The following is a 23,739-nucleotide window of genomic DNA, read 5'->3' on the forward strand; positions in this document are numbered from 1 at the left end:
AGAATTATTTTGATAACTCCTAACCCCAAAAAACACAGAATTGGGTTGATTTTATAGATTTATTTGTAGATAATTAACATGTCTATATTGCTAACTGATCCTTTTGAGGAGGAAGTTATATTTTATTTCCTATCTTTCAGAAGAATTTTTAATTCTCCTTCATGTAAGTCATGCAGTTTTCACATTAGTGTTATTCCTAAATATGTTAAATTCTTAAAGATGATATAAACAATAAAACTCTTAAAGACTGGATTATTCCAAAGGGAAACAGTGAGAAATCCCAGTTGCTTGGCAACCAAAGCCAGCCCAAATGACCTAGTTTATTCTTAGATAGCCTTGATTTCTTCCCAGTACCCTTTCCATTTTGTTACTTTTGTCCATTTTTTGCATTGGTGTTTGATAAAATAATATTTTTCTTTTATTCAGAGTCCTACACCAAAGCTGAAGTCAAAATTGAAGGTCCTGTTTGCATATATAAAATGTACCAGATGTTTTTTTATTCAGGCAGCCCTCAGAAACTGATAAATTACTGTTTCATTCTCTTCTCTTTGAATAGCAAGATATCCCAAAACATGCACATAACTTCTTTTCCAGCTTATGGACATACTTGGCAGAGGGTCAGGTGAATATCAAGTATCTTTGTCCCTTGGTTTAAGCTAAAATTATAGCTAAAAAATTTAGATCCTATTTTGAGGTACAGCATTTGAGGAGTGGTTGTATTAATATGATTCATTTTTGTATAGACAGTTTTTCTTGACCTTGTGGGTGGAAGTTTATAAATTTGCAAAGAGATGACCATGGAAGGATTTTCCGTTAAAAAATTTCCCAAAAAATCATCCAACGGAACACTTAAGATCTGTGAATTTTGTTGTATATTCATTTCCATCTCAATTTTAAAAATGGCTTCTTCACATTATCCAGGCATGTTTAAATTTTACATGAAGTATATATACCTCCCCCACCTCAATAAAATATTTGTTGATTTTTCCATCATACTACTGCTGTTTCCTTTACCACTAGTTAATGTAACCATTCCGGAGGGTTTGTTGCTGAAACATTTAAAACTATCCCATAATAAGAATTCTGCTGCCTCATAATGTTTAGTATCAGATACACAGAAAATATGTCTTCTGTGTATCTGAAATATCTCTTCATGTTAAGAAGACATTTCTTTTTCTCCCCCCCTCACTTTTCTGTTGTCCTCAGTGGAAAGTATGCCTCCACTTTGATTTTTTTTTACTTAAATATATTTGCCTAATTAAAAATTGAAACTGTAGAGTTAATTATTAAATAAATCTTTTTCTCAGACTTTTATTGTCAAAATAATTTTTTTGCATGCCTGCTATGCAGAGACTTTTGTACTCAATGCTCTGTGAAGTACTAATGCAGAGTATATTGACAACTCTAGAATGATATGGACAATATATACCATGGCTTCTCATGTTTCTCCACTGTGGTATCTTCTATGCCAAAGAGGAAAGAGTGAAGGAAGAGAAACAACAACAGTAGCAACAATAACAGTAATATAGCAGCAATAAGCATGTATATAGAATTGTTCAATAAAAAGGATTGATAGAATGATTGATGGGTAATGAAGTAAAGTCAGTGAGGTTGGGAATTCCCTGACGGTCCAGTGGTTAGGACTCTGCACTTTCACTGCCGAGGGCCTAGGTTTAATCCCTGGTCGGCGAACTAAGATCCCACAAGCCGCGCAGCGCAGGCAAAAAAAAGTTAGTGAGGTTAAGTTTACTTTCAGTTATGCAGGCTTCGTTTTGATAAGATTTAATCATCCTGATAGAAGAAGAAAAGGCACCATTATTCCACTGAGAGCCTCACTATGATGATTTTTCCTAGATATTATGAAGTTGTGATGTCCAGTGTGGTAGCTGCTAGCTAAATGTGGCTAAATTTAAATAAATACAAAAATAAAAATTTCAGTTCCTCAGTTGCACTAGGTACATTTGGAGTGCTCACTGGCCACTTGTGGTTAGTACTGTCATATTGCATACTGTAGATGTTGAACATTTCCATTATCACAGGAAATTCTGTTGGACAGCACTGTTGGTCTTCCATGTCTCTACTTAACCTTTCTTTTTTCTGTGTGTGTGTGCACGCAATACAGTTATAATAACTACTTTAATGTTCTTTTCTGCTAACTCTAATCCGTGTGTTAATTCTGAGTCTTTTTTGAATGACCTCCCAACATCATCATTGCCTATTTAAAGGCTCAAAGTGGAAATGTGAGCCGGTTTTCAAATTTGAAAGCAGTACAACCCTTTTTTCCAAATAAAATCTTACTGGGGAGCCCACTATAAAATAGATAAACTGCCATGTTTGAAGCAGAATTAGGATGCTCAGTATTCCACACACTTGGCTTTACGAGAACATAGTTTTGAAAGCTAATGATATAAAATATTCATATAATTTATATATTGTTCTCAAAGATGATTTGGAAACAGCATTTGGTAGTTTGTGTTTTACTTGATATATAAAAGTCTGTATATGACATTAAAATGCTGTTAAAAGGTAAAAAAAAATGTATATAAAAGTGGAAGTTGTTCAACTCTTAAGCATGCAGAAAGTAAAAGACTGCCACTTTTCCAGAAAGATACTTATTTTAATGTTATTTTTCATAGCAAAATGTTGGAAAGCTACTCATCTCACATTAGAAATGTGGTATAATAAATAGTAAATTAAAAATTAAAGTCATGAAAACAAATGTTCATATAGAAAACAAAGTACTGAGACAAAGTACTATGTTCTTTAAAATTGCAAGTGAGTACAATATGTAGAAATGAAAGAATCTGCATTAAAGTGGTAGGATTTTTTCATTTTGTGACACAGTTTACTAATTATCACCATTCTTAGGAAATTATAAGTACGGAACAAAAGACTGATGAAAACTTGCATTTAATTTCAATAATCATTAACCGTGCTTTTTTTCTCTTCAATTTTCTCTTTCACCTACTTTATTTTTTAAATAATTGTTTTTTTGTTTTTTTTTGTTTTTTTTAAATAATTGTTTTAAATTTTGAGACAGTCACAAAATTTAAAAAGAGTTACAGATATAATACAAAGAACTGTTGATTCCTTGAGGCATTTGGGAATAAATTGTTAATCTGGTCTGTGTTCACTGGCCAAACTTTTAGTGTGCATTTCCTTCAAAGAAGAATATTCTTCTACACAACCAGAATACAGTGGTCAAAATCAGGAAATTAACATTTGATGCATTACTTCCCTCCAATCCTCAGTCCCCGTTCAAGTTTTTCCAGTTGTCCCAATAATGTTTGTTCCAGCAAAATAAGCATTATTCATAACCACATGTTCCATTTAGAAATCACATCTTCTAGTATCCTTTTATCTGAAACAGTTATAGGGTTTTTTTGACTTCGTAACCTTGACGCTTTTGAAAATTATGGGCTACTTATCTTTTAGGCCATCCCTCAATTTGAGTTTGTCTGATGTTTCCTTGTGATTAGATTCAGTGTATGTAGCTTTGACAGGAATGTCACAGAAGTAATGCTCTTTTTTTCTCGTTGCATCATATCAGGGAGCACATAACTTCAATTTGTTGCATTATTGATAGTGTGCTCTTTAATCACTTGATTTGGCTGGTGTTTGCCTGGCTTCTCCACTGTAAAGTTGTGACTTACAAAGGGGGAAAGAAGAGTGTTTGGGGGAAGGTACTTTAAGGCAGTGTAAATATACGGTTCCTTATCAACTGTCAATTTATATCAGCCTATGGACTGAATGTTTCCCATTTCATTTGATGAGTTTTTATTTGTTACAGTCATTATTTTGGTTCTCAAATTGTCCTATATTTGGCCAGTGGGAGCCCCTTCCAGCTGTCTTCTGTGTCCTTTTGGCTCGTTCCCATCATTCTTTGAAAACTTCTTCGCATTCTGGTACAAAACAGCAACAGCAAAACCCCCACAAAACCAGAAAAGTTACACACTCATCTTGTGCTTTCCTTGCTCCAGCTTTAGAGCTGGACATTTTTTAGAGCACCTGCTTCCTTTTAGTGGAGCATGATATTAAAAAACTTTTCTGCCTGCCCCTGCTTGGATTCTAACATTTCATGCCAGGCTGCCCCTCCATTGAATTACTTCCTTAGTCCATTCAGGTCCCCATGGACCGACCTCCTCTTCACGCTGCTTAGATTATTTTTACTACATGTGGACCCCTTCTTAACTCTCCCTGGGTTCTGACAGTCCTGGCTAGGCTACTCTCCTCTGGATGCCTTTCTTACCCATCTCGTGCTCCCTAGGTTCTGACAGCCAACAGTGAGCCACCCACTCACAGATACCTACCTTCCTTACCTTGTTTGGGCTCCGATTTCCCTTACCAGGCAGACCTACCACATGGATCGCTCCTTGCGTTGCTCAGGCTCTGATGCTCCATGCCAGGATGCCTTTGTATAGGGATGCCGTCCTGCCCCACTCTGAACCACCACAGCTCCTCTCTTCCTCCGTATTTACACCTATCATATGCCACCCAAAGGCTTTAGAACTCAGTTGTTCAGGGAGGAAAAGAGAAGAGGGGGACTTCAGTGAATTTTTTAAAGTGGCCTTTGATGTTACCCTTCACGCTGTCTTTTTTCCTATTGTCATTTAAAAATTAGGAAATAAAAGTTATATCCAAATTTTCTTCTTTTTTGGCCATGGTTTTGTTTTCATTTCTTCAAGTAAATTTAAGAACTTTCTTAAATATTGTGTCATTGTGATAAGAAGGCAAGACTTTTGATTCTTGACTGATTACAATTTTAGGATGTATGCATCCAGAGAAAGTAGATATGTATATTTTTATTTAACTATATTAACTTCATATTACTTTACATCAACTAATTTTAAGGATTATATAATGCTTCTGTGTAACCACAAGTTCTCATTTTGCATTGTTAAATAGAGAGCCCAAGCTGCACTGCAGGCTGTCAGTGCTGTCCAGTCAGGAAGTCTGGCCCTTCCTGGAGCTCCTGCTAATGAAGGCACGATCCTACCTGGGCAGAGCCCTGTGCTCCGAATAATTATTGAAAACCTCTTTTATCCTGTTACCCTGGAAGTTCTTCATCAGGTAAGGAGGAACACTCTTATGAAAGCAGAGTCAAATATGACCTCTGTAACTTCGGATGTTTTATGTCTTTAGTTTTTCAGGTTGTTGATTTTGGTTAATGTATTTGTTTAAATAATAGTAAAAAAAAATCTTCAGCATCCTGTTTCATGCAAGAAATAGTATCAATTAGAGATAGTTTGAGTTTTTCTTTTTTTTTTTTTTTTTTTTTTTTTTTTTTGGCGGTACGCGGGCCTCTCACTGTTGTGGCCTCTCCCGTTGCGGAGCACAGGCTCCGGACGCGCAGGTTCAGCGGCCATGGCTCACGGGCCCAGCCGCTCCGTGGCACGTGGGATCTTCCCGAACTGGGGCACGAACCCGTGTCCCCTGCATCGGCAGGTGAACTCTCAACCACTGCGCCACCAGGAAAGCCCAGAGATACTTTTTTGAAAGCCTCCATTTTCTAACTTAAATACTTGATTTAAAAAAGTATGTAAGAATTCTATTTTTTTATACCTAAGTATGAAAATGAACAAAGCACAGACTCCTATAAAAAGCACCAGTAGTAGTTGTTCCTCAGAAAGTACCATCAGTATAGAAAACAACTAATCTATTTGTACTGACTCCTCCCTACACTTGAGTATTTTTATTTTAAAAACTCTGAAAGGAAAATATGAGTAACTTAAATAAGGAAGTATCATGTTAAATACTAACTGATTCTCAACATAGCTTTCATAGACTACCCATTACTATCTCTAAACTGTCTTGATAAGAGGCAGTGTACCACATCATGGCCTACTATGAAGATAATAGAGTTTAAGAACTGGAAGATCGATCACCTACCTAGTTACATAATTTTGTATTGAATAAAACTGCGGCTCAGATACTTGATGAGTTGAATATTGTAAAGAGTAATTTAAGAACCAGTTAGAATTCAAGTCCCCTAATGTCAACTCCAGTATTCCATTTCATTATACTTGACAACCTAAGTATAAAAATTATTTTAAAACACTAAAATATGTTATATGCTTATTTTCATATTTATTTATTTATGGCTGCGTTGGGTCTTCGTTGCTGCGTGCGAGCTTTCTCTAGTTGCGGCGAGTTGGGGGCTACTCTTCGTTGTGGTGCGTGGGCTTCTCATTGCGGTGGCTTCTCTTGTTGCGGAGCACGGGCTCTAGGCACACGGGCTCCAGTAGTTGTGGCACACGGGCTTCAGTAGTTGTGGCATGCGGGCTTCAGTAGTTGTGGCTTGTGGGCTTTAGAGCGCAGGCTCAGTAGTTGTGGCACACGGGCTTAGTTGCTCGTTGCGGCTTGTAGGATATTCCCGGACCAGGGATCGAACCTGTGTCCCCTGCATTGGCAGGGGGATTCTTAACCACGGTGCCAGCAGGGAAGTCCCTATTTTCATATTTATATCTCATTATTATTATTATTATGTATTTTTGCGGTACGCGGGCCTCTCACTGTTGTGGCCTCTCCCGTTGCGGAGCACAGGCTCCGGACGCACAGGCTCAGCGGCCATGGCTCACGGGCCCAGCCGCTTCGTGGCATGTGGGATCTTCCCAGACCGGGGCACGAACCCGTGTCCCCTGCATCGGCAGGCGAACTCTCAACCACTTCGCCACCAGGGAAGCCCCCTCATATATTAAACAGCATGATCTCAGGCCAGTCTAGACTCATTTAACTGTTTTCCAAACCTTTGGATTTGTACTACTGAATGAAGAGTCATAGGGGGGTGTGTGTGCATTTAAGAATTGAAATGTATCCTATCCTATTCTCACATTTTACAAATAAGGGTACTGGGGACCTTAGAAGTTGTTACTTTCCCCACAGTCATTGTACCAATTGGTGATAGAACTCAGATATATTTCCTAATATGGTTCATGTGCTTGCATGTAAATATCAAAATATACCATTTATTATGCCTACTTTATTCCCTGTGATAGTTTCCTGAGTACCATTTTCTAAATATGTGCATTTGTGAAGCATGTCCTATGGAGGGTTTTAGCAGTGGTATCCATAGCCACCGTTGTTTCCTAAAAGTGTTCAGCAGTTACTTAAGTGATTGGTTTCTTTGTTCTGGTGGATTTTCTTTTCTACTGTTTATCCCGCAAAGTGGCATTGAACCCTCTGTGATCCATCAGCATTTTTTGTTTGCTTTTGCTACTGTGGCACTGTAGCTACTGCTAACTTCTACTGCTTTACAGAAGATGTTATTGCACCTGTGGCTCAACATTGCCATCAGTCAGCAGTGAATTTAGTCAAGGTTGTGTGGTCCTGTCTTGTCATTCCATTTGTCATTTCCCTCAGACCAGTAACAAACCTTGTTTCTTTCCCAAAAGATCATGGGTCCTTCAGGTGAAGAGAGGTAATTGAGAGTCTTCAATAGTAACCATTGGGATAGGACTCTCAGCCCTTTAGTTATGGCACTCTCCTGTTTAATCCTTCTTCACATTGCTGTTGGAAAACACCAAAACTTCTTAGCAAGGCACTTAAGTCCCCATGTGCAGACTTCTCCCCATCTCTTTAAGCTCACTTCCTAACTCTTCTGCTTATTTAACACCCTAGCTTTTCTGGCCCTTTGACCCTCTCCCCCTCCCCCCCTCTTACTTCTGTCCTTGTCCATTTCTGTCTTCTATTTCTTAGGCCTGGAACACTCTTTAGGGAGATAGCCGCTTAGCTGAATCTACATCATTCCATTTGCAGCTCAAATTCACCTCCTCAGAGAGTCTTTCTCTAATTACGTTAATTTAGCCCTCTCCCCCTGACACTCTATTCCATTGGCCAACTAAAATGTAGTATAGCATAATGATTAAGGATACAGTATCTGGAGCTGGTTTGAATCCCAGCTCTACCACTTACTACCTCTATAACCTTGGACAAGTAACTTACTCCCTCTATGTCTTTTTCTTATTTATATAATGGGGATGAAGATGGTATCTATTTTATACCTTCATTGTGTGGATCACATGGGTTAATGCATTTAAAGCACTTAGAACAGTGCCTGTTACATAGTAAGTGCTCAAGAAATGTTAGCTGTACTTATCAGATGCTAGTAAATTGCACTGTAAGAAACTGATCCTTGCTCTTGTGGTCTTGTGGGTAAGATGTAATTTCATAAGTAATAGCATAAAATGTGATAAATATTGTGATTGGAAAATACATGGAAGTGTGGAGTTGGTTGCACATGTTATAATTAATTAGTAAGTAGAGTTGATATTAGCTAAACTGCTCTCTAACATCTATGGAAGCTAGTGTTTTTCCTTTAGCTCATGGTGCGGGGATTAATGATGACTGAGATAGGAGTGGTGCTATTTCAAATGAGGTAGGTTAGGGGAAGTGTTTACACTATGACATTTGAACAGAAGCTTGAAGGATGTGAGGGTGTAAGTTATGTGTATATATGGTAGAACAATGATGCAGTCAGAAAGAACAGCAAGTGCAAAGTCCCTAAAATGGAAGTGTGCTTAATGTGTTCAAATATCAGAAAAAAGACTATATCATTGGCGTGTAAAAAATAGGGAAGCCATAAATGATAGGCTCAGAGAAGGTGTTAAGACTAGATGATGCAAAGCCTTTGTAATCTTTACACTGAGTAAAATAGGAAGCCATGGAGGATTTTGAGTAGAGGAGGGAGATGATAGGTTTAATGTTCTTGTTGCTATGTTAAGAATAAACTGTAGGCATAAGTGGAGGCTCTTATCATAGTCCAGATGAGAGATGGTGGTGACCCAGGTGGGGACGTGAGCACTGCACATGGTGATTACGTATATATTTGGAGTGATTTGCTGATGGGTTTAGTAGATGTGGGTTATGGAGAGAAAGAGAGTAATCAAGAATGCCTTCCAGATTGAGGATATGAGCCTCTGGTAAAATAGAGCTATCTTATACTAAGATAGTAAAGACTGAGGGCGAAAAAGATTTAGGGCAGGGGTGGGAGGAAGGGGAGGAATCAAGAGAGTGTTTTGGACATGTTAAATTTGAGATACCTGTTAGACAGCCAAGTGGGAGATGTTGAAGAGACAGTTGGGAAATAAGTCTGGATTGGGCCTAAGAATTCACGCTGGAGAATTGGTAATCATTTGCATATGAGTGGTAATTAAGGCCATTGGATTGGATGGCATCACTTAGCGAGTATTTGTAGATAAAGAAGGCATTCATCAACTGTTCCATTACATAAACTCAACCCTGCATTCTAAAAAATTTCTTTGTGTACTGAAGGAGTAGGTGAAAACAGTATTTTTGTGGAATCCATTACTTCCAAGTACTGTTATATATGGGGTTACTTTATGAATGTCCAAAAGGTGAATCTCTTCAGGATGAAGGACTTATCTTTTTGAATTACAAAATAAAGATAAATAGCTTGCAAAAACCAGTTATTATGGTATCAAATAAAAGAATCAACACTAGTAATACAACACTAGTAATACAAATTCTAATTCTTAAATCTTGCTGTTTTGTTGGCTACAAAAACTATTATAAACAAATTGTGGCCAATGTGCTTGCTATTTTTAAAAGTTCTAATATAAATAATGCTTTTTACAAGTGAATACTGGTGAACAGTTTCTGGCAAGCCCTCTTTATAAACATCACCCTGAAGATTAATTTTATCAGAATTTGATCTTTAGTATTTTATTAGTCCCATTTTAAAGTCTGAAAAGATTAAAATGCACAAGAAATGTCAAGAGTTGAGTCTATGTGTTTCTTATGTTTATGACAGCAAAGTAAATATATTAGGAAATAATCAAAGACCTTGTAATCTATAAAAATATATATTAAACTTTCCTAAACATTGATCTTTTGAGACCAAATCTATTTAAAACTGAGTATTTTGATAATTATAAAAAGTTGTTAAAAACTACACTTCAGGCATTCCTGAATTCCCCAATGTTGGTGCTCACTTACTTTATTCAAAAGTATCAGATTGGGGACTTCTCTGATGGCGCAGTCGTTAAGAATCCGCCTGCCAGTGCAAGGGACGTGGGTTTGGGCCCTGGGCCAGGAAGATCCCACAGGCTGCGGAGCAACTAAGCCCGTGCGCCACAACTACTGAGCCTGTGCTCTAGAGCCCGCGTGCCACAACTACTGAAGCCCACGTGCCTAGAGCCCATGCTCTGCAACAAGAGAAGCCACCACAATGAAAAGCCTGCGCACTGCAACAAAGAGTGGCCCCGGCTCACCGCAACTAGAGAAAGCCCGTGCACAGCAACGAAGACCCAATGCAGCCAAAAATAAATTAAAAAAAAAAAAAGTATCAGATTGATCTTTGCAGCTACTCTTTCAGTAAATACGATCCAGGGGACTCTAGAGAGCTATCCATGGTTAGCCAGTTGAGTTCATTCATATTCTCTTGGCACATTCAGATGAAAATTACACAGCCAAACACATCTGTCAGGGAGGATATGCTTCAGGTTTTTGTTCAAGTTAAATGAGGGAAAGGAATCGAACCGTTAACAAAATCTGAAGGTTAAGTGGAAATTAACTAGGTTCTGTAGCATAATACAGTATAAAATCCCAAATTTTAGAGCAAATTATATGCTCTTGTTACTTCATTAACAAGATATTTTACATCAAAAATATTTATCATTTTAAAAATTGCATATTGCCATAATTCTTCAGTCAGATCTCAGAGTATAATTTGTTATCAGTTAATAATAAGCATTTACTCTGTGCCTCTTATATGCTAGGAATTGTACTCAATGATAGAGAAATGATTCAGGCAAGGTATATACCTTCAAGGACCTTTCAGTCTAAAGGAGACATATATAAACAAATGTATAGACCAATGTAAATAAAACAGCTAGATAAATATTTGTATGAGGCCTAGAGGAGATATTAATATTTGGTACTAGAGAATGAACTCTATTGAGATTTGGGTGAGGCTAAGGATTTTCTGGTGGCATTATTCCCTGAGCTGAGTTTTGAAAAAGATAAATGAAAATTTACTAGGTATTAGGTAAAGAGTTACAGGAAAAGGGAAAAGCCACATGTATAGGCATGGAAGTCCAAAACCACTTAGTGTATCTGGAGAACTACTATAGACAGTTCCCTACTGTTGATGTAAATAGTGTGGTATAAAAAGTGTGAGGAAATGAGGTTGGAGAGGTACACCAGGGAGAAGTTGTGTATGTTATACCAAAGAGCTTGGATTTTACCATGTAGATAATGGGGAGATAGTGAGGAATTTTAAGCAGGGAAAAGTATAATCTGACTTGTACTTTAGAGCACTACCTGTGTCTGCAGTATGAAGGAGGGAGGTTAGGCAGTTATTATATCTCCTTTTATATATATACATACACATTTTTAACATTGTTACTACTTTATCAGGCGGAAAAAAAAGCAAACAAACCTCAGTTGATGCACTTACGATATATAGATTGATGTGTGTGCATGCATGTAACACCATAGTATCACCAAGGATGGAAATTAAGAAAACATAATACCTTTTCCCAAGAATGCTTATACCTATATCTTAAAGAAAGATACAACATAAAATCTTTGACAGCTGAGAAGAAAGTAAATTTGGTATTCTTCTATAAACTTTAAGAATATTATCTAGGACATGAGGGTGTACTGAGGAAATAACCTGTTACAAGGCCAAAGTTTTCATTAAAAGAACAAAACAAAAAATTTCCTAGTGTTTTTCAAAATACAGTTATAATGAGGGGTTAAGGTCTCAAAGTTCTAAACCCTGAAATATGACCATAATGAAATTAGCTACATTTTATTAAAAGTTTTAAATTTCAATAAAGAACCTTCAGACTATCTAACTTTTAAGGAATGGCATTTTCTGGTGATCCCTTCCAAGACAAATTGGTTCCACAAATCTTGTTGATCTTCTTATCTCTTATAAGAAATGTTTAACTCTAAGCTAATAATATATTAAAGCATATCTTGCCAAAAATGAGTATTTGGACTTTAGGATAGTTATTTTATCTTGGAGGGTGGTAAAATACACATAAATTTTATCATTTTAACTTTTTTAAATTGTACAGTTCAGTGGCATTAGGTACATTTATATTTTTTTGCAACCATCACCAAATAGCATGTATCTCTAGAAATGTTTTCATCTTCCCGTTGAAACTCCTGTACCTATTAAACAGTAACTCCCCACCCCATTCCTCCCTTCTCTCAGCCCGTGGCAACCACCATTCTTCCTCCTGTCTGTGAATTTGCCTACTCTAGGTTCCTCATATAAGCGGAATCACGCATCATTTGTTGTTTTGAGACTGGCTTATTTCCCTTAACTCATTGTCTTCAGGGTTCATCCATGTTGTAGCATGTGTCAGAATTTTGTTTTTAAGGCTGAATAATATTCCATTGTACGGATATACCACATTTTGTTTATTCATTCATCTGTGGATGGATACTTGAGTTGCTTCCATCTTTTGGCTATTGCAAATAATGCTGCTATGAACATAGGTGTTCAGATTATCTCTTTGAGTCTCTGCTTTCAATTCTTTTGGGTATATGCCAAGAAATGGAGTTGTTGGATCATATGGTAATTTTCTTCTTAATTTTTTTTGAAGAATCCCCATACAGTTTTCCATAGCCACTGCACCATTTTACATTTCCATCAACAGTGCACAAGGGTTCCACTTCCTCCACATCTTCCCCAACACTTAATCTTTTCTGTTTGTTTTGGATTTTTTAATAGTACCTGTCCTAATGGGGGCGTGAAGTGGTATTTTGTTGTAGTTTTTATTTGCATTTTGATGATTAGTGATGTTGAGCATCTTTTCTTTTTTTTTTTTTTTGGCCACACCACGCGGCTTGCAGGATCTTAGTTCCCTGACCTGACCAGAGGTCGAACCTGGGCCCTTGGCAGTCCTAACCACTGGACCACCAGGGAGTTCCCATTGAGCATCTTTTCAAGTGCTTGTTGCTATTGATTATCTTTGGAGAAATGTCTATTCAAATCCTTTGCCTGTTTTTAAAATTGGGTTTTTGTTGTTGTTGAGTTGTAGGAGTTTTTTTTATATTTCTGTATATTAACCCCTTATCAGATTCATGATTTGCAAATATTGGCTCCCATTTTGTGGGTTGTCTTTTCAAGTCAGTTGATAGTCTTGATGAACATAAGTGTCCATTTTGATGTAGTTGAATTTATCTATTTTTTCTTTTGTTGCCTGTGCTCTAGGATAGTTATTCTTTTTTTTAAGATTTATTTTTTATTTACTTATTTATTTTTGGCTGCATTGGGTCTTAGCTGTGGCATGTGGGATCTTTATTGAGGCATGCGGGATCTTTCATTGTGGCGTGTGGGATCTTTATTGAGGCATGTGGGATCTTTCGTTGTGGCGTGCAGGATCTTCGTTGCGGCACGAAGCCTTCTCTCTAGTTGTGGCATGTGGGTTTTCTCTACTCTAGTTGTGGCACACAGGCTCCAGTGCGTGTGGGCTCTGTGGTTGTGGTGCAGGGGTTCCAGAGCACATGGGCTCTGTAGTTCATGGCATGTGGGCTCTCTAGTTGAGACACGCAAGCTCAGCAGTTGCGGCACGTGAGCTCAGTGGTTGTGGCGCACAGGCTTAGTTGCCCCACAGCATGTGGGATCTTAGTTCCCCGACCAGGGATCAAACCCACATCCCCTGCATTGGAAGGCAGATTCTTTTTTTTTTTTTAATACATTTATTTATTTTTTGGCTGTGTTGGGTCTTTGTTGCTGCGCATGGGCGTTCTCTATTTGCGGCGAGCAGGGGCTACTCTTTGTTGCGGTGCACCGGCTTCTCTTGTTGCAAAGCATGGGCTCTAGGTGCACAGGCTTCAGTAGTTGTGGCTCACGGGCTCAGTAGTTGTGGCTCGTGGGCTCTAGAGTGTAAGCTCAGTAGTTGTGGCGCACGGGCTTAGTTGCTCCTCAGCATGTGGGATCTTCCCAGACCAGGGCTCGAACCCATGTCCCCTGCATTGGCAGGCGGATTCTTTACCACTAGACCACCAGGGAAATCCCTAGGATAGTTATTCTTGATCATTCTTTCTGATAATCAAAAAGCAGGACCATTTGCCTATTAAGGAGACACATACATAGTATTTGATAACAGCAAATTCTTAGCAGCGTAGGGAATACTTATGTTTTTATCCTTAGAAGCAGAAGGGCAAGTTTCTGGCTTATTAAAATCCAGATTTAAAATGGGATGTCAGAGGAAAGCAAAATGCATTGTAGTAACCCTGGCCCTGAACTTGTGGTGGGGAAGTATAACAAGTGTTGTAGATTTAAAATGGGATGTCAGAGGAAAGCAAAATGCATTGTAGTAACCCTGGCCCTGAACTTGTGGTGGGGAAGTATAACAAGTGTTGTAAGAGCATTGGTAACCAGGGGTCTGTCAGGAAACTTTCCCCCAACTCTGTTTATTCCGCTTCTCTAAAGACTCCTTAGAGACGCCTTCCTTGAGCACCCTTGCACCTTCCCAACTTGCATTCCAGTTCACTCTCATCCCTTTCCCTTTTATTTTTAAAGCAAAACACTTTTTTATGACCAGACATTGTTATTTATTGGCTTATTTGTTTATCGTCTGTCTTTCCTTATGAGAGCAGAGACTCGTTTCTTTCTTTTTTTTCTTTGAGGATTTTCCAGGTTATTTTTTTCTGTTAATTGATTTTTAGTTTAAATCTATAATTGTTTGAGAACATACACTGTATGATTTCTGTTATTTTAAATTTGTTAAAGTGTGTTTTATGGCTCAGAATGTGTCTATCTTGGTCAGTGTTTCATGCAAAATTCAGAATGTGTATTCTATTATTGGGTGCACTGTTCTATAAATGTCAATTAGATCCAGTTGATTGATGATGCTATTCAGTTCAGCTATATCCTTCCTGATTTTCTGACTTCTGGATCTGTCAATTAGTGACAGAGCGGTGTTAAAAGTCTCCAGCTACAATAGTGTTTTTATAGTCCAGCAGCTTTTTTTCTCAAGTATTTTGATTCTTTTTCATGAAGCACATACATATTAAGGGTTGTTATGTCTTCTTGGATAAATGACCCCTATTAGTATTATATACCCTCCTTCTTTATCCCTGATGATTTTTCTTCAAAAGTCAGCTTTGTCTAAAATTAATATAGCTGTACCAGCTTTTCTTAAAAATTAGTGTTAGCATGGTGTATCTTTCTCTCCCTTTAGCTTGAGTCTTTATATTTAAAGTGGGTTTCTGATGAATAACCTGGAGGTGGGTTTTGTTTGTGCTTTTTAAAAAGCCCACTCTGACAAGTATGTATTTTAATTGGCATATTTAGAACATTCACATTTAAAGTGATTTTTTATATAGTTGGGCTTATATCTACTAGGTTGGTAACTGTTTCCTACTTGTTTGTTGTTTCTTCCCCCTTCTCTTTCTGCCTTTTTCAGGTTTTTTTTTTCCTGTTTCACATTTTGTTTTTTACTAGAATTCTTTAGAGCATTTTTAGTTCACAAAAATCTTGAGCAGAATATATATACCTCCTTACCGCCACAGACATACACAGTTTCCCCTATTATTAACATTAGTATGGTACTATTGTTTAAAATTGATGAGCCCATATTGAGACTCTTGTTACTGTTTTGTTCACTGCTGACTTTCTAGAGCTTAGAACAGTGCTCTATGAGTATTTGATGAATTATTAGAGCATTGAACATTCTGTTGTTCATTTTGTTGAATATTTTGTAGTTTTCCTGTCTATAAAAATTTCAAGTAGATGCTGATTCTCAGGCTGAAATAGTTGATCCGTATGACTCTTCCACTTCCAGGTATATGCTTTGTAACACCAACATCTCATAGCATTAATTCATTCCTGTTGTAACCTCCTGATTCAGTATTGTGCCATTTATGACATGCTATAAAATAGGTTAAATATTTAGTGCCTGTTATGTGTCAGGCACTGTTTTAAGCCATGCATGAGTGTTGAAACATGAACATCTTAGGCTTGATTGAAGTGATTTTGGTACCAATAGTTTTAATAGAGGAAATTATTTTCATTTGAAACTGGGATTCAGGGGCTTCCCTGGTGGCGCAGTGGTTGAGAGTCTGCCCGCCAATGCAGGGGACACGGGTTCGTGCCCCAGTCCAGGAAGATCCCACATGCCGCGGAGCGGCTGGGCCTGTGAGCCATGGCCGCTGAGCCTGCGCATCCAGAGCCTGTGCTCCGCAACGGGAGAGGCCACAACAGTGAGAGGCCCGCGTACCGCAAGAAAACAAAACAAAACAAACAAACAAAAAAACCTGGGATTAATGAATCAAGTTGTATTTATAAAGATATGTTAGCAAGTTTTTTCCTTAAATTTAACCTAATGTGAACTTTTTTCCAGATATTTTCTAAATTTGGCACAGTCTTAAAGATTATCACCTTTACAAAGAATAATCAGTTTCAAGCCTTGCTTCAGTATGCTGACCCATTGAATGCACATTATGCCAAAATGGTAATTATGATCTTTTTTTCATTTTTCAGTTGTTAATCAGTCACTTCAGTGATACCAGAGAAAGCCATCATGTCTTCTCCTTTGCTGTAGTTTACCATGTGTTTTTTTTGAAAATTGTAATAAAATATACATACTGAAATTTACCATTTTTAAAAGTACTGTTCCATATGCTCTTCTTATAGTCTAAAAATTACTTCTTTCTTCATATGAAATGGTTTCAAATCACCTATCATTTCTCAGATTTCTGGGACTCATTTCTGTTTGTCCTATTTAAAGTCTAGAGTTAAGCACAGTACTTCTGTTATAATCTGACTAATAAAGTAGGATTATCTTTACCCTAGTGCCTCATTTACTTATATTAAGTGAGCCAAAGATTGATTGATTTCAGTATTTTTGCAACCATATTCACTGTTGAATTTCATTGAGCTCTAAATTGCTAAAGACATTAAATCTTAGGAAATATGCTGCCTTAAATTCATATTGTCTTCTTGTTAGTACATGAGTGCTTGACTTTTCACAGGATGTAAAACTTCACATTCAGTTTGGTTACGTTTGACCCATCTCCTATTGAGATCTATCCCTAACTCTAATTCTGTCTTGTATTGGTATCTGAATTATTTCTAATTTTTTTCCAAAGATAGGGACTAAGGTTTATAGTACTTTTGTGTATCACAAAGTGTCTAGTTCTTGATTAGGAATAACATTTATATTTGCTGTACCCTCTACCCACATATATTATTTTGTACCTTCATGATGGCATACTGGTCAATAACTATCATGATAAGTCAGGGGTTTTTGTATATTTGTATGGTTTTTTTTTATTGATATTTTTATGTTTTGGTTTCTGGTATCTATTTTTATAAATTGAAGTGTTTGTGGAAGTCATAAGTAGCTATAAATATCCCTTTGGTAAGTCTTTATTATTTTCAAAGGAGGGTTTGCTGATTTTTGGTCTTGTATCTGATCTGACTCAAAACTTCCCTCAAGTTTATTACTCAAAGAAAATAAACTTAACAAGAAAAACAGTAAGTGGTAGATAATATTTCACATATTGTGGTTCTGACAGGTACCATTTACAAAGGCTTTATTTCATCTTAACCTATATAAAGTACACTAAAATGAATTAAGATGAAATGTAAAATTTAAATATCTTTAAACATTTAAAAAATAATCATCATAATAATTAGTACAATGTACAATAATGTATAATAGTTTTCTAAGCTTATACATTTCTCCTCTTCCGTTTGCTCTTATCATAGACAGGATAGGGATTATTATCCTTACTTTACAGATGAAAAAACTGAGAAATAGAGATTTTCATTTTCTCTCTTAGGCTCACACAGTGACAGAGTTAAAAGTAAACCCAGGTCTTTGGCTTTTAGTTTAGTCCTCTTTGCTTTATGCCTGATTGCCACTCTGTCAAAATAGAGGCTACTTGATTTATTATTGTTATTATCTTGTAAAACATCATGCTTTCTTACATGCTTTATTTAGGCTCTGGATGGCCAGAATATCTATAATGCATGCTGCACTCTGCGTATTGACTTCTCCAAGCTTACCAGCCTTAATGTGAAATATAATAACGACAAAAGCAGAGACTTCACTCGCTTAGACCTTCCTACTGGTGATGGCCAGCCATCCCTTGAACCCCCTATGGCTTTCGGTGAGTAGTTCTCTTTTGGGTCACAGAACAAGCTTTCTGAAGTTAAAAGTTTCATTTATTAATCCATATATGTCAGGTGGTTTCTTCTTGGATTCTCTCAGGATTTCTAAAGAAAAGTGAGAATCATGGAACGAAAATGTGCTCATTAATTGAATCTTAATATTAGTAGATTCTATTAGTTGGCAAAAACAAGTGGATACCTGAAATTGAATTTATTTTCTAACATTAATATTACTTGTTATTTATAAACCATGCAACCATTTGCTTGAAATTAATAGTCTTATATATTACCACTGGTTTAAATAAGTTGATTTATAGGGTTGGCCAAAAAGTTCCTTTGGTTTCTAAGTACAAATAAAAGACACATTTTTCATTTTCACCAAGAACTTTTTTTGCGGTACACGGGCCTCTCACTGTTGTGGCCTCTCCTGTTGCGGAGCACTGGTTCCAGACGCGCAAGCTCAGCGGCTGTGGCTCATGGGCCCAGCCGCTCCGCGGCATGTGGGATCTTCCCAGACCGGGGCACGAACCCGTGTCCCCTGATGCAGGCGGACTCTCAACCACTGCGCCACCAGGGAAGCCCCACCAAGAACTTTACTGAACAACATATTCACCCTTTTGTTCCACTACCTTCTGCCATTGTTCAGGCAACTTCATAATTCCGTCTTCTCAGAACTTTTTATCATTTTGAGCAAAGAACTGTTCCAGGTGCCTTTTACAGTCTTCCGGGAAATGGAAATTTTTTCCATTAAGAGAATTTTGTAAAGACTGAAATAAATGAAAATCCGAAGGTGCAATGTCTGGTGAGTACAGCAGGTGAATCAGAACTTCCCAACCAAGCTGTAACAGTTTTTGTCTGGTGCTCAAAGAAACATGTGGTCTTATGTTATCCTGATAGAAGATTACGTATTTTTTGTTGACTAATTCTGGACGCTTTTTTGTCGAGTGCTGCTTTCAGTTGGTCTAATTGGGAGCAGTACTTGTTGGAATTAATCGTTTGGTTTTCCAGAAGGAGCTAATTAAAATAGAGGACTCCCCCTCCCAATCCCACCATATACACAACATCCCCTTTTTTTTGGATGAAGACTAGCCTTTGGTGTGGTTGGTGGTGGTTCATTTCGCTTGCCCCACAATCTCTTCCGTTTCACATTATCGTACAATATCCACTTTTCATCGTCTGTCTTAATTTGTTTTGAAAACAAAACGTTTTCATTACGTTTAAGTGGAGAATCACATGCGGAAATACGGTCAAGAAGGCTTTTTTTCGCTTATGTGGAACCCTAACATCAAAGCGATGAACGTAACCAAGCTGGTGCAAATGATTTTCAGTGCTTGATTCAGATATTTTGAGTATGTTGGCTATCTCCCACATGGTATAACATTGATTGTTCTCAATTAATGTCTCAATTGGATCGCTATCAACTCAACTGGTCTGCCCAACTGTGGAACATCGTCCAGCAAGAAATCTCCAGCACGAAACTTTGCAAACCACTTTTGACATGTTTGATCAGTCACAACACCTTCTCCATACACTGCACAAATCTTTTTGTGTGTTTCAGTTGTGTTTTTACCTTTCTTGAAATAATAAAGTATAATATGCTGAAAATGTTGCTTTTTTTCTTCCATCTTCAATATTAAAATGGCTACACAGAAATTCACCAATTTTGATAAGTTTTTTTTTAAATGCATGCTGATCTGATAGCTGTCACAATACAATCTAACAAAACTGTTTCAAATGAAGTTAAAGACAACTAAGTGCTACTAAAGGTGTCTTACAGAAAAAACCGAGTGAACCTTTTGGCCAGCCCAATATAACCAGCAAAATACTGGTGTAAGTGGTCTTAAGAGAAATACGTTTCCTTTTTTAAGTAGTGATACTTTAAAACAAGGACCTAAATTAGTAGTATGTTTTTCCTTTATTCAAAGAAGAGGATTTACAATTTTTTGTTTTTGTTTTTTAAACATCAGAACTTTTCATCTTAACCCTAAGTTTGTGTGAAGTTGCATTTTTGCACTAATAAAAGTAGTCTTCTGCATTACTCATACAAATGTTGCTTTGGAGAGCTTCCTTCTTTTATTTAAAATTCTCAATAATTTAAACTTTTAAAATAAACCTTTATGTAAAGGGAAAAGTAGTGGAGAGCCTACTTGGATATATCATTAGGTTAATATACTTTTTGGTTTTGCAACTCTCGAAGTGTGGTTTATTATTTAGTTAAAAGTATTTTAATTTTATTACCCTTTGTGATTGATTTTTCTTTCCCAGATGACACCATAAAATATTAGTTGAGGCTTCAAGTGATATTTAGTTTATCTTCATTTTATAGGTGAGAAAAAAGAATCCTTAGCCAAATTGTTGTCCAAAATTTTCTAGAAAACAGATGGTAAATTTAGTGTTAAAGCTTTTTGTTACTTATAACTGAAAATGTCAAGTACATTGTTCAGTTCATGTTCCTAAATTGTTAAAGTTTCTGTTTTAGTCTGACCAAAGTTTTGTGTTTTATACAGTTGGGCTTCCATATCTACAGGTTTGGAATCTGTGGATTCAACCAACTGCAGATCAAAAATATTTGAGGGAAAAAAATTCCCTAATGTTCCAAAAAGCAAAACTTGAATTTACCTTGTACCAGCAACTATTTTACATAGCATTACAGTGTACTTACACCTATTTACATAGCATTTACAACATACCAGGTATTATAAGCAATCTAGAGATGATTCACAGTATGCAGGAGTATGTGCAGAGATTATATGCAAATACCATACAATTTTATATAAGGGACTTGAGCATCCTTGGATTTTGGTGTCTATAGGGTGGGGGTTGGGGAGTGTGCTGGAACCAATCCCTTGTGGATACTGAGGGATGACTGTATTTGTTATCAGCCCCTACTCATATGTACAATTTGGGAGAGCCAAAGGTCTTTGTAATTACCATTTTAATAACAAATGATAGAAATTGGGGCTATCACTCAAGTTTGCAAATGCAGAACTGCACGTATTTCAGTAATTGAATACATACTATTGGTATAATTAATGTTCTGCATTGTGGGAGGAGGACATTTTAAAAATACAATTTAAAATTTTGGTTTCTGAATATAAAATAACCAGAATGTTACCATCCTTTTTTTATTGTATTAATAAATCCTTTGTCGTTGCAGAATAGTGTCTACATTATAAGATAAATAATTCATCAAACAGAGAACAGTACTTTTTTATGTGTTGTGTGAAAGTTTACTCTGCCTCTCACAAATATTTGAACTGTTCACTATTCCCTCTTTTTTTTCTCTTGGCTTCAGAAACACCACACTTCCATGACTTTTTTCCTTACCTCACTGGCTGTTCTTTCTTTTCTTTCTTTTAAAGATTACCGTTTAAAGGTCTTAGGGCTAAGTTGTGAGCATTCTTTCCCTCTTTTTAGAGAAATATATTATACCTATAGAAAAACTTGTAAAACCTGTGAATACAGTTTTAAATACCCATGTAATTACTATCCAGATTAAGAAATAAAATGTTTACACATACTGAAGAAGCACTATTTGTACCCCTCTCATTTATTGTGTTCCCACTCTCCCTGCTCCAAGATAACTGTAGTCTCAAATTTTTGATGATAGTCATGCTTTTGCTTTTCTGCTTTTCCCCTGTGGTTTGGTTGGTTTTTTTACTACTCATTATGCAGCCCTAAGTGCTAATTTAAAAAATTCTTTTCTCCTATATTTAGAACTTTATCTAAATGGAATCATACTGTTTGTTTTCTTTTGATTCATCCATGTTCACATATGTGGCTATCGCTTATTCATTGTCAATACTGTCAAGTGTATAGATTCCCATTGTATGAATATACCACAGTTCGTTTATCTATTCTGCTGTTGATAGACATTTGGGTTGTTTTAGTTTGAGGCTATTATGAACAGTACTGCTGTGAAATTTCCTTGATTACCAATGAGGTTGAACTTACTTTATTTATTGGCCATTCTCCTTTATGAATTTTCTGTTAATTCTTTTGCCTGTTTTTGTGTTTGGTTTGTTGTCTTTTCTTGTTTATTTGTGGGAATTCTTTATATATCCTAGACACTAGTCCTTTGTTGGTATTATGTGTTGCAAATAATTTCTCTCCGTTTTGGCTTATTGGTTCATTCTCTCCATGGTATTTTTATGTAGTCAAATTTATTTGCCATTTCCTTTATATTTGTGTTTTTGTGTCATGTTTAAGAAATCCTGTATTACTTTGATATTATAAAGATAAATACTTATATTTTAAAGTTGATAGTATTTTAGTAACTTTTTATTGAAATACTTTAAGTTGCAAGAATAGTTCAAAGAATTCCCTTATATCCTTCAGATTCCCCAGTTATTAACATCATGCCACATTTACTTTATCATCTCTCTGTTTATATGCGTGTGTGAGTGTGTGTGTGTCTGTTGTTGTTTTTTCCTCTGAGTCATTGGAGAATAAGTTGCAAGCATGGTGTCCCTTTTAAATACTCACTGTATATTTTCTAGGAACAAGGACATTCTTACCTAAATACCGTTATCAAAATCAGGAAATTAACATTCACACAATACTATTATCTAATCCATAGACCTTTTAAAATTTTTGCCAGTTGTGAAAATAATGTTCTTCATATGAAAATTTTTCTCAGTATCAGGTTAATTTATTTGTCATGTTTCTTGAGAGTCCTTTAATTTGGAACATTTCCTCATTCTTTGTCTTTTATGACCTTTAAAATTTTAGAAGAGTTCAGGGTTGGGTATATAATAGAATTTCTCCCAACATGCATGTCTGGTTTTTTGGCTGAAATAATGTTGTGTCTTTCTCATTTCATTACATCAGGAGACACATAATGCCACTTTATCCTATTCCTGGTGATATTAACCTTGATCACTTAAGGTGGTTTCTGCCAAATTTCTTCCCTGTAAAGTTACTGTTTTTCTCTTTGTAATTAACAACATATCCTTATAAGGAGGATACGTTGAGACTATAAAAATAGCCTGTTTCTTATGACTTTTCACCCTTTAGTTTTAACATCCATTGCTTAAATTAGTTGTTACTGTGGTAGTTGTTGCTATATTGGTGATTTGCTAATTCTGTCATTCCTTCTCATTTATTAGCTGGGATTTTATTATAAAGAACTTTTTTCTTACCAACACTCCATTCATTCATTCATTCATTTTTATTACATAAATTCGTGTGAATTTAAGGTTTATAATGTGCTACTTTTATGTATTTATATATTGTAGTATGATTCAGATGTAGTGATATTTATCACATTACACAGTTTTAGTATAATATTGTTGTCTGTATTCATTATACAGTGCATTAGCTCTCTGTGGCTTATTTACTATTCATTGTATTTATTTTTTCATGTTAATATGAACTTGTAGGTTCTTATTTTATTCTATGGGTAATAATTTCACAGTATCATTTTTCACTTTATGTTCAAACTCTCCCAGATTTGGCCAGTGGCCACTAGCTTCTGTGGCCTTTTGACATACCTTCATCATTGTTTGAACACTTCCTTACTTTCTGGCAGAAGATATTTCAGATCTTCTTTACTTTCCCTGCCATAACACTGCAGTCAGCTGTTACTCCAATGAGCCCTGGTTCCTTTTAGTAGGAAATAGTATTTGGAAATCAGTATC

At 36.5% G+C, this 23,739-nt stretch overlaps 1 protein-coding gene across 4 annotated transcripts in view; it reads left to right on the forward strand.

Moving 5' to 3' along the window:
- Positions 1–23,739, forward strand: part of PTBP3 (polypyrimidine tract binding protein 3) — a 106,830-nt gene that overhangs the window by 54,146 nt on the left and 28,945 nt on the right. For all 4 annotated transcript variants that reach the window (XM_069540760.1, XM_060014323.1, XM_060014320.1 and 1 more), the window contains 3 exons: positions 4,906–5,070; positions 16,326–16,436; positions 17,931–18,099. In XM_069540760.1, the coding sequence (XP_069396861.1) occupies positions 4,906–5,070; positions 16,326–16,436; positions 17,931–18,099 (445 nt within the window). The remainder of the gene's footprint in view (positions 1–4,905; positions 5,071–16,325; positions 16,437–17,930; positions 18,100–23,739) is intronic.

Source organism: Delphinus delphis, chromosome 6 (genome assembly GCF_949987515.2).
Source record: "Delphinus delphis chromosome 6, mDelDel1.2, whole genome shotgun sequence".
In the NCBI taxonomy this organism is placed as follows: domain Eukaryota; kingdom Metazoa; phylum Chordata; class Mammalia; order Artiodactyla; family Delphinidae; genus Delphinus; species Delphinus delphis.